This window comes from Haliotis rubra, unplaced genomic scaffold (assembly GCF_003918875.1).
Source record: "Haliotis rubra isolate DU_JTF1 unplaced genomic scaffold, ASM391887v1 Scf286, whole genome shotgun sequence".
Taxonomy (NCBI): domain Eukaryota; kingdom Metazoa; phylum Mollusca; class Gastropoda; order Lepetellida; family Haliotidae; genus Haliotis; species Haliotis rubra.
The window spans coordinates 109,198-121,613 of record NW_025766953.1 but is presented as its reverse complement, the minus strand read 5'-3'; the positions used below and the strand labels follow the sequence as shown (position 1 = coordinate 121,613).

General features: G+C 42.3%; 1 protein-coding gene across 1 annotated transcript; it reads right to left on the bottom strand.

The window, feature by feature from the left end:
• On the bottom strand, positions 1-12,176 carry LOC124281623 (ganglioside GM2 activator-like). The gene is made up of 5 exons (XM_046717558.1): positions 11,896-12,176; positions 10,704-10,880; positions 8,468-8,638; positions 8,104-8,240; positions 1-1,431 (listed from the first exon to the last, which is right to left on the bottom strand). Coding segments are annotated over exons 1-5 (675 nt in total). The 5' UTR covers positions 12,085-12,176; the 3' UTR covers positions 1-1,430.
• Positions 12,177-12,416: the final 240 nt, after the last annotated feature.

Below are 12,416 nucleotides of genomic sequence, written 5' to 3'. Positions count from 1 at the left end.
TTCTTTTATAAAATGTTTTATTCTGAGACCTACTTTCAGTTGAGAAGTTATGTTTCAGATGTAAATAGACAATGAAGAAATGAATGAGGATGAACTTCCACCTCACCTGGCAATATTCCAACAATAGTTAGGCAAGAGACGCCATGTATTGACTGCATTAATTGCACCAGAGCGGGGAATGAAACCAAAATATCCCAAGTGACAAGCAAACACTTGAACCACTTGGCTAAATGTAATGAAACAAGAGTACAGTTATTTCTCAGAAGTAGAAACATGCTCAAGGTGTGGTCATTACACTGACCGATGAACATTAAATAAACCAAGTTAGTTGGTCAATAACGCTATCTGAAACCGACCCAAATGATTTGTTCATTTAAAAAGAAAATTGATCATATATCAAAACTGATACAATGTCATCTCTAAAGACGACAGTGTCATATTTGGCTAATTAATGGATGATTATAGAAAATTCTTAGTCTGCCTAAGACAAGCATTGTTCATTTCACAACTATCCATGCAACAAGGAGATTTGATCATCACCAAACAAATATACTAAAATATTCATCAGTAATTGCACTTCATGCTCACACAAATACCCTGGCCTTTGGTATCTCTTTAAATTCTACATATGCCAAAGTTTAGATGACTTTCATACCTACTACCATATCAAGATTTAAAAATCACTAACAATTACTAACAACATATGTAGATGATGCTGACAATCTTTCATTGCCCTATAACCAGAAACTCGGATTTCAAAACAATTGCATGGGCACAATTACATACATTAGTGAATCAAAAGTTCTCTCCCTTGATCATCATGACTGCATATCACCTTAATCAATAGAATGTGTCATTTGCAGCTGAATCATTGAATTATTCTTAAGAATTTATCAGGTGGGTTAAAAAAAGGTGTGTAACTGCATATATAAAGTAATCACACATGACCTCATGTTGAAAAGTGTTCACCAGGATGTTGAAGTACATATTTTTCATCTTAGCTAAATAACAAACACCAAAAAATGACACTGATCACATTCATCCTTTGACTTTAATTCACTTGAGAAATTAATAAATAATACAAAAATGTTTCAAAACACTCTTTACAAAAAAACATCTTTTAAATATATCTTTGGAACTTATTCAGAGTAGCGATGAGTTATAAATTCATCCTATTCTTCACGTTCTGATCAACGCTTAACGTTAACAAATAACTTCAAATATCTTGATATTACGATATATTAGTGTATAACTATCTACATGCAGGGTGAGTAGAGTTTGACACTATGTACAGATAGGGGAAAATCTCATTAAAAACTTATGCACATAAACACACCTGTGGAATGTGTTGAAAGAACATGGACAATATTGTATTGTTGTTTTAGTGTCTTCACTTTGCTCCCTGTAATGTAGAAACCAGGTCACTTCATTCTGAAAAACCAATGTCCAAGTATTAATGAGTTGTGAGAACATGAAGACAAGAAGCAATTTGTTGTTCAGATGTACTGGCAAGTGAATAATATAAGTAGTAGGGCTGTGTATTGGCAAATAATTTGTATTGCATATATTGCGATTCAGGTACCCATATTGCGTTATGTATTGCGATACATTGGGAACTTGTGTGTTTGTGCATTTCAAGTCTATTTCCTACATTTTTAAGTCCCTAAACAAACATATTATGGTAACAGCAATTTCAAAAGTTGGTTGCATAGTCAGGGATTCTATTTTCTTTTTTATACAGTTTATTGTATTACAGTATGCTGTTTTGTCATTGAATAACAATGGAAAACATTTGTTGTGAATTAAAGTCTGTGTAGACCTTAATTTAAACCATAAAGATAATCACAAAAACTTCATATGTTCTTAACTGCATATACCTGTTCTCAGAAAAAATATAGCAATGCATATCGTGTGAGAAGCGTAATGTGATATACCGGTAATACTCCTAGTTATTAGCCTACACAAAAATTGGCAACTGTCGCAATTTAAGGCTAAACTATACAAGTTTTTTATGTATAATCCATTAACATTACTGTCAACAGCAGCAGGACTGAGGCTGTTACAACTGACACCAATACACTGTGAATCATATGGAAACTGGAATATGCCCTAGCAATGCAGGAACAATAATCCACACTCAGATAGCTCTAACAGTAAACTGGCACTAGGCTCCATAGTCAACACGGTTAAACAATAGCCCGGTTTCTCAACTAGTTTAACGTTCAGTACCAATCCCCCTAACCTACCAAAGGTAAGAAAGGACTTTAGGAGCAGAACGCCTCGAAAACCATGTAGGTAGTCCGAAATCAACACTTCACTGACGTAAATCCCACCTCAAACCAAGGAACACTCTAGCATGTGGCCAAGGCCAAGAGAAAGAATGTCTTAAAGGTGACATGCTCGAAATCTTTCTCCTCCAGAGGTTCATAATCAGCTGACGTGAGATGAGCCAGTACAACGGAAAGATCCCAAGCTGCAGGCAAGAAATTCCGGGATTGGTCAGCAAGTTTATAAGACCTGAGGAGAGATTGGAGTTCAGGGACAGTGGACACCTTCACACCCGAGGCCGACGCAATAACCGTGTTAAGGGCAGCCATGTAAGTGGATAACTTAGAACCTTTAAGCTTTCTGGAGGTTCGGAGACGCTGAAGGTACTCTGCCACCATCTGCGGAGATGCCGTAGTGGGAGATGTTATGCCCTTCTTCCTGCAATACGCTTCAAAATTCTTCCACTTGTCATTGACCTTGTGGAGGTGTGATGCGCTGTAGTAATGGCAGTAGCAACACGCCTCGAATAGCCCTTAGCCGTTAACGACCGATGTAAATGTGCCAAACGTGAAGATGGAGCATGAGCGGAGACCAATGTAGCTGGTTGGAGTGCGAATGAACCAGTAGATCGATCCGATCGGGAAGTGGTACCGGATTTGGTTTGGCTAGTTCTTGAAATTTACAAACCAACTTCTGGCCGGCCAGTAGGGTGCGACCAAAAGCAGTGTCATCCGCTGAGTTGCGCGCAGTTTCAGTAGTATGCGAGGAAGAAGGGCCACTGGCGGAAACGCGTAAGCGTTTAGGTCGTCCAATGGAATGGCTAGAGCATCGTGACCCCAAACCAGAGGGCCCGGAATCGGAGACACAGAGGTAGCTGATGGTTGAACCAGGTGGCGAAGAGATCCACTGTCGGAGTCGTCAACGGATGGCAGAAGGTCTGGAACACCTGAGTATGTAATATCCACTCTGTTGGGGAGGGACGACTCGGCCGGGACAGAGAATCCGCAATGACGTTCTTCACCCCTGGAACATGGTTGGCTCGCGCAGAGATATTGAGAGAGTCCACAAGGTCGAAGAACTGTTGTGTCCACAGCTGCGTACTCCGATCGGACCATGAGGGAAGTTGCTCATAGGACATCTTGCCATGTCGCGATCTGCGAGAGACCACTCCCCTGCCACTTGCTGACAGAGAAGATGAGCCCCCCACCCGTGTAGAGATGCGTCCACATACAGATGGTGAGACGTAACTAACGGCCCTAAGTAAACTCCACCGCAAACGTTCAACTCTTGGATCCACCACAGGAGATGGGGATGGAGCTCCGGAGGCAGAGTGATCAAGGCAAACGGATCGCCCACTCTGATGTAAGGCGATGTGGCAGGAAAAACTGCAAGGGCCGAAGTCACAGTTGACCCCTGAGGGACAAGCAGTTTGTTGATCTCTGTGTCGAACACTGCTCCAATGAATTGAAGACGGCGAGTAGGGACTAGTTCCGACTTCTGCAGATTGACTAACCAGCCTAATTGGCGAAGAAGCTGCATCCCAAACTGCATGTGACAAAGCAGAAGGGCATAATCGCCTGAATGCAGGCGTCGATGTTAGCTTCGAAACTATCCCCTTGCGGTGGAGGAAACTGGTGATAGGCTTCATCATCCGTGTAAACAGTCACGTGGCCGAAGAATTCCAAACGGGAGGACACGCCACTGATAGTGGGTGCCCTCGAAGACAAACCGAAGGAACTTGCGATTGGCCGGGAAGATCAGGATGTAAAGGTACGCATCCTGGAGATCGAGACTGACCATGTAGTCTCCCGGTTTGATAATGGTCTTGAGTAGGGCCACCCACACCATGCGGAAATGGGGCGGAGACTGCAGAAACATCTCGTTGAAGACCTTCATGTTGAAAATTAGTCTCAACTTGTCCGAATCCTTCTTGGGAACCAGAAAGATTGGAGAGTAGAATCCCGGGTCGATCACAAGTTTCTTGAGTAAGGTGTCGAAGGATCGTAGAACAGCTGTTTGCTGAGCGGTATACGTTCTGTTATCCGGAAGTAAAGTCAGAGGAGGATTGCCGATGATCAGAAGCTTAAACCCCTTGGACAAAGTGGAGAGGATGAAAGGGTCATCCAAGATGGTCCAATTGGGAGCATAAATCCCAAGTCTTCCACCTACTGGGGAGGTCTGGATGGACACGACTGGGGCCGGAAGAACCCAGTCGCTCTCTAATGTCAGCAAGTCATTGTTTGTCAGGCATTTGAGAGGAGGACTGGTCGGAACCGGAAGTTGGCCGTGAAGCAGTGAATGCCCAAAGCTGAAGGCTGGAACGTCCTCTGGACGAACCCTTTCCACATAAGGAAGCAGCAGATCCCGAATGAAGGTACGGATTGGAAGGAATATAACGAGCTGGCTGTCGTTGGCGCAGCGAGTCCTCTACCTGCAATCGTTGGAATTTCAACAATTCCACCGAAACCTGTAAATGAGCATCTTGACTGACTCTGGTGGCTACATCTCTAATCGCCCCATTGAAAAGTGACCTGTCAGACCACGGTTGGCGCAAAAGATCAGTTCGGAACCTATCCCCCTATGAGGATAAGTGAAGAGGCCCCCTACGACGCATCACTGTAACGTAAGAGAAGAAATGAGCCAACTGATCCAAGATGGCCTGAAACTGTTCTTGTAAGAGCATCATCGCCGCCCGAATATACGCCTGTTGATGGGAAGTTGCATGTGAGACAGACATAGCCACCGCCTCAGTTGTCGTCTAAACCATGTTGAGGGGAACCATAATCTTCCTAATAACACCATCCAAATGCAAGAGATCATGATCCTTGACCAGAAACGGCGAGTAGGCTCTCTGTTTGGATCCCAACAACGTAATATCATCATCCGCAGGTGGGGAGACGATCAGCATAGAGAAACCATGAACATGATTGGGGTGTTTCAACAGCATCAATGCTAACATCCGTAGGGGACATACCATCTGAAGAGGGAGATGGCGTAGCCAAACGATGAGCTTCCTCCAAGTGTTGACTGAATAGCAGAGGAAGATGCTGGAGCCTGATGACATAAAGCCAAGGCTACCGCTTGCACAATGGCGTCAAAGTCAACAGGTTGAGAAGTCAAACCCTCAGACACCAGATTCCAGGAGACCGGTAAAATAGGTCTCGTCACAGGCCCCGATGGAGGAGGCAAAGACGAAACAGTAGCAGACACTGAGGGGATGACGAAGCGCCCCACTAAGAGAAGACGAGCAACCAGCTGAGTGAGACAATTTCCCATGATGAACGATGAAAGCGTAGGGTCCCTCACACTCGCCGCTCTAGGTGGTAAACCAAACCCAGCTGTGACTGTGTCATAAGAGGAAACATTAGTACTCATCGAAAGTGGCGCTCCCACTGCTGAAGACGCCACATGAGTAGAAAGAAGTGACGCATTGGAAACATATGGTGTACTAAGCGTCGCACTGGGAATAAGCGGGGCACCGGGTACCAGTGTAGCAGAAGAAACAAGTGCCGAGCAGGTAGCAAGTGACGCATTGAAAGTAAGAGCTGAGCTGAGTGTACCAAGCGCCGAACCAGAAACACTGGGAGTAAGTGCTGAACCCGACGGACTGTGAGCAAGCGCCGAACAGAATGCACTGTGAGGGAGCCCGAACAGAAACTCCCACCGAAGGAACATAGGGGTGCTGGGTACAGTCACCACCGAAGACGGACGGGGTTGAACAGCAGATGTAGATAAAAGGACAACCCCAGGTGGTGAGGAGTCCTCTAATGTGATAGGGCTGGATGCATGCGGACGGAAATGTCGACGCAGATTTTCACTGAGGTAAGAATCAGACGCCTCCTCTAGGAAATCCTCATTGGGAGACGGGACTTCGAACGCGTCGAACCGCAGTTTTCTTTACGGCGTTCTGCCTTAGGACATTTAGACGCAGACCGGAACCTCAGATGTTTTACGTTACAATACCTATCTGACATGCGTCTACAAGCTACCCGCGATATTCAGAGAAAGCATCGTCGTAGAGGTCAGCACAAAAGTGCAACGATGAGACCAATCACAATGACATAAACAATCTACACATAAAGCATGTGGATCTGCCACGGATAAGTTACTGTTACAATTGTCACAATGTTTGTGCTTCTCAAAACCATTACGATTCGATTTACCCATGTTGAAACACAATCAAACTTTCTTTGAGACAAGCACACGTCCACACGGCGTAGCGACAAGAAAGAGAATGACACGTGATCATCTGAGCGATCTGCACGCTTATTGAGATGATTGACAGGTACTGATATCGGAGTGGGGGCAGAGGTCAGGTGGTCAGAGGACAGTAAGATTTGATTCAACTTGATACTGAGTTACACCCGGAACTTGAATCAAACATTATTATTATTTTTTTTATTATTTAGCATGCCCACACAGTATTTTAGCAAAATACTGACAATTGCACTAATAAATATTCAAATTATTTATATGAAGTTGAATTTTTTTTAAACAATTCAGACATTCCATATTTCTGAATTGAGTGAGTATGGTTTTATGCCGCTTTTAGCAATATTCCAGCAATATCACGGCGGGGGACACCAGAAATGGCCTTCACTCATTGTACCCATGTGGGGAATCGAACCTGGGTCTTTGGCTTGATGAGTGAATGTTTCAACCATTAGGGCGCACGCACACATTTCTGGAAAATAGGTCACTTAAATATGAATAACCTGTCTACTTACTATGCAAAAGAAGCATAGATGTCATAGCAGCCACCATCAACAGCACCATGGGTGAGGTTGGCACGGATGTGGTAGTCTCCGGATGGTAGGAAGCTGGCATCGATCTCAAAGCTGGCACCAGGAAGTGTGTAGTTGCCCTGCAAATATATATGGTGATCACTTGAAAAATAATAAAAAGTCTGTCTCACATTTCATTCCTAACATTCAGATATTCTTTTTTGAAGAAGGAAAATACAAACTGCTATTAAACTTTAGCTTAGCTAAGAAAGAAAGTGAACACCGTTTATAAGACATCTTGATAGTTACACTTCACCAGTGTCCACCTAACATGCACTCATGCTATTCATCCAGCTAATGTACTCACTGCATTTAAGGGGCATTTGCATGGGATGCCGGCTGCATTAAATTCAGGAGGACACTGGCCTATCTGGCTGAGCAGTGGGCAGATGTCGTCATAAGTGCAGGAGCCAATGTTGCCGATACATGGCAGCTCAATCCAGCTCCCAGCAACCTGCTTCTCCAGCAGGACCACTCCCTGAAAGGCAACAAGAACATAGTGGATATTATTATTATTAAATCATTAAACATCATGTAAACTTGAAACCTGGATTTCCTTAACACTATCATGACTGCAAAAATAGTTCTGCTTAGTTTATCCCAGACTCTTCAATTAACCCCCGGTCTAAGTAAACTTAGGCTCAGTACTATTCATTACACTGCTGTACTGAGTCTAACAAAACCTTGTAGAAGGTCGCATCAGCTAACCTTTTGGTCTGACCAATCAGAACACAGCTTACCAAATTGCGAAAGTTAACATTCGCACATACCGTTGAAGCTTTACCTAAAAAACTCGAACGATTCCGAATGCTATTTTCCACACGATCGCTTCTGAGTGATAAGTGAGTGTATGGTTTTATGCCCTATTAGCAATATTCCAGCAATATCACGCGGTGGGGACACCAGAAATGGGCTTCACTCATTGTACCCATGTGGGGAATCGAACCTGGGTCTTTGGCTTGATGAGTGAATGTTTCAACCATTAGGACGCATGCACACACACACATTTCTGGAAATAGGTCACCCAAACACGAAGACCCTCTCTACTTACTATGCAAAAGAAGCATAGATGTCATAGCAGCCACCATCAACAGCACCATGGGTGAGGTTGGCACGGATGTGGTAGTCTCCGGATGGTAGGAAGCTGGCATCGATCTCAAAGCTGGCACCAGGAAGTGTGTAGTTGCCCTGCAAATATATATGGTGATCACTTGAAAAATAATAAAAAGTCTGTCTCACATTTCATTCCTAACATTCAGATATTCTTTTTTGAAGAAGGAAAATACAAACTGCTATTAAACTTTAGCTTAGCTAAGAAAGAAAGTGAACACCGTTTATAAGACATCTTGATAGTTACACTTCACCAGTGTCCACCTAACATGCACTCATGCTATTCATCCAGCTAATGTACTCACTGCATTTAAGGGGCATTTGCATGGGATGCCGGCTGCATTAAATTCAGGAGGACACTGGCCTATCTGGCTGAGCAGTGGGCAGATGTCGTCGTAAGTGCAGGAGCCAATGTTGCCGATACATGGCAGCTCAATCCAGCTCCCAGCAACCTGCTTCTCCAGCAGGACCACTCCCTGAAAGGCAACAAGAACATAGTGGATATTATTATTAAATCAGTAAACATCATGTAAACTTGAAAAATAGATTTCCTTAACACTATCATGACTGCAAAATAGTTCTGCTTAGTTTATCACAGACTCTTCAATTAACCCCTGGTCTAAGTAAACTTAGGCTCAGTACTATTCGTTACACTGCTATACTGAGTATAACAAAACCTTGTAGAAGGTCGCGTCAGCTAACCTTTTGGACTGACCAATCAGAACACAGCTTACCAAATCGCGAAAGTTAACATTGGCACATACCGTTAAAGCTTTACCTAAAAAACTTGAACGATTCGAATGCTATTTTCCACATGATCGCTTCCGAGTGATACACGCAATGAGTTAACAGTCGCTGAAAATAGCGTTTTTGTCAATATTCAAGGATGTCATCTTGCGAAAATATAAGCAAATAGTAACCATGTTATTAGGAACCCATAAGCGTATACACTGCAGGTCAAATATCTGTGTATTATGTGGATTTTAGTTTGTTGATAGATCGGTGTCAGCGACCAGGGAAGAGAAAATTCAAAAAACGTTTTGTCGCGCGAACCCTAACAAGTAGTCGTTGTCTGATTGGTTAAATCCGTTCGGCGGTCATAGGTCGCTCAAAGGTTACCTGATCAGACCTTCTACAAGGTTTCGTTAGACTCAGTATAGCAGTGTAACGAATAATACTGAGCCTAAGTTTACTTAGACTGATTAATCCCCAAACCATGTTATCATCTAAAACGGAATGCGCAGTAGCATTCAAAGTAGCCACACCCATGAAAAGCTTTGAGATTGATTGTGCCACTGATAAAAAGTTTGACTGGGTGCAAAAGTAGGTTTAGAATCTTTTGAGCTGGTCAAATTTATCGCATTTTCGATTAACATTATTCATTATTTGTATAACTTTAGTCTTGCCGCCAGGGCACATTGAAAATATTGTTCCATGGCTTGTAAATCATGCACTATTTCGATAACATACAAAACACTGCTGTCAAGTGAGTCTTAATATCAGGCACTGTGTTATATTGAGTGAGTGAGTATGGTTTTACGACACTTTTAGCAATATTCCAGCAATATCATGGCAGGGGACACCAGAAATGGGCTTCACACATTGCACCATGTGGGGAATTGAACCCAGGTCTTCAGTGTGTCGAGCGAACGCTTTAACCATTAGGCTACCCCACCGCCCACACTGTGTTATAGCATGATAAGATAAGTCATGGATCTGAATAAAGTGAAACAGGAAGGCTTTCAATACAGTTGGATTAACTTATAATGCCCAAAAAGATGCATTATGTTCAGGTTCAGTCTCAAAACAGGAGTTTTTACAAATAATTCCTTTTGAATTTGAAAAGCATTGTCCAACTTCATCAGCAAACAAGGACTCTCCAAACTGCAACTGATAAAAGTTTTCCTTATCTGCACCTGCTATTCAAGACATATTTGTGTATTGTCTCATATCACCTAGTTCTCCTGTATCAGTTTTATACTGAAAAAAATTGGGCTTAACATCGTGCTTGAATGCTCTCATTGCACCATTCTTTCTATTGTGAGATATCACTGATTGATCAGTTCATAGATAGAATATAGAGGATCCTGGGGCTGATCTGTTGGAATGTTCATGGCAGCATCTTCTCTCATTCAGGCACTTCACAGAGATTGTCATTTTATCACTATAACAAAACTTTGTCAAACATTCTTAGGGGACAAATCCTATAAATCATGCTGGATACCTCAAATCGTTATGGGTCAATCATTATGATTCAATATTAAGGCTTCAGGCATACATACAGTTAATACAATAAAAAGTATTTTGAACAAGAGAGCAAGAGAAAATATTTATAAATTTATAATTGGGAAGATCAGGTTCATGGAATCTTGAATGTAAATTGCTAAGAGTTTAAGATGACTTACATCAAAGGGCTGCTACATTGTTATCTAACAGTTGGATGGAGCTTTTTTATCAACTCAACTAGGAACAGTACAAAATTCAAACATGGTGAGAATGGATATGACACAATACAAATGAAAAACAATGAAAACAGCCCACCTTAAGTTGACTTGCAACTGTTACTTTGAGGTTGATGCTGAAGGAGACGGTGAGAGTCCCGGCGAGAGAGATAGGGTCAGGGGAGAACTTGATGTCATTGATGATCAGGTTTTCCATAGATGGGTTGCCACAGTTCTTCCATCTGTAATCCGTCAGACGAGTGCTTGGGTTCAGGCCCTGAATACATTTAACAACTATAGCAGATGTTGTTGCAAACTTTGTTGTCTTTGTCTACAATAGCATGATTGGAACATTGCTTTTTAAAAATCTTTAATGTTTGTTTAAAAAGCATATGCCACTGTGAGTTATTGGTAGAATAATGTTTAATAGAAAAAATACACTGTGTGAGCAAGACAGCCAAAAGCAAGTGAGATGCACCTTCAAATGCTTGGATCAGAATATTAGTTATATCACAGCTTAACGTCAGCGGGCAAAACAAAGTGATGCAAATGACTTTACACTCACATTCCTGGGTCACAACTAAGGATCATGTTCTGGGCTGCATCACAGGATTTGGGCTAATCTAGGGGACACAACTCTGTTACCACATGGCCTCAAATGCACCAAGATAGTGAAGGGATAGCCACACAACATTTTCACAATTTATTTTACCTCAGATCATGTATTCAATAGCAGAAGTACTTCATTTTAGCAATCAGCTATATTCCAGCTACATGACAGCAGTATGTAGAATAATCGATCATGTCTGGAACAGACAAGCCAGTGGTTGATCTAATGAGAACCTATGCAACTTGTGCTTTGACGGTTCGTGCCGACATGCCAGACTCCCCGACCCTATCAGTTGTCTTTTACCTCGATCGCCAAGTCTGAGCATGATAATACAGGACTTGTGGCCAGGAAGAAATACAGACTTCTATCTGTAGTTAACACAGGTTTGTTAACATGGCTCCCCGCTTGGAAACTCGATAAGTAACATGTTACTTGGGCTCAGTTGTGTCCAAAACTGCCATAAACGATATCATGTACAAATATATTTACCTATTCAGCGTGTCGGCTGAAAGTGGGAGGAAGCGACAACTGACACGTTCCCCAGCTCACCTGCTTGTCCCGACAAACCAATCACGACAATTATGGCGAATCTGTTTAATGGACGATTGTCGTAAATCTGTAACTGGACGATACGGGTTTTTTTTGTTAGTTTCGTCATCTGACAAATGCAAGCTTCTCTTACCATCTTCTTGTATACCTCCAGAGGTATATATCTGCTGAGTGTGTGAGGTTTCATCACCAGTTGCATAAGATCCTCCATTTCCGATTCTAATCTAGAAGTTATCTTCAGTGGGTCGTAATGGAGCACCGCTGCAAAAGCAACGCCAACAGCCAAAAAGGCAAAGGCGACCACGCTTGAACAATACTTCATTTCTGATCGCTGAAAACAAGTCTTACTGAACGTCTCCTGGTAGCTGCACCACACTTCCCGGCCGGTCCACACAATGGATCATGTGACTATGCACGTGATGATTACTTTCGTATTCGAGCTACTTGGTTGACAACTATCTCAATACAGCTTTTTATGTTGCAAAGGTAATATATATGATCATCTGTATTAACACCTTTCATTCATGGACAATGATTACTAAGGATGTTCACAAATAATAGGATATAAAGATAATATCCTTATATATCATGTGTCATATTTCTTATTTTCATTATATATCAATACAAGTTGTTTTAGGTAAAACTGTAGCTTCT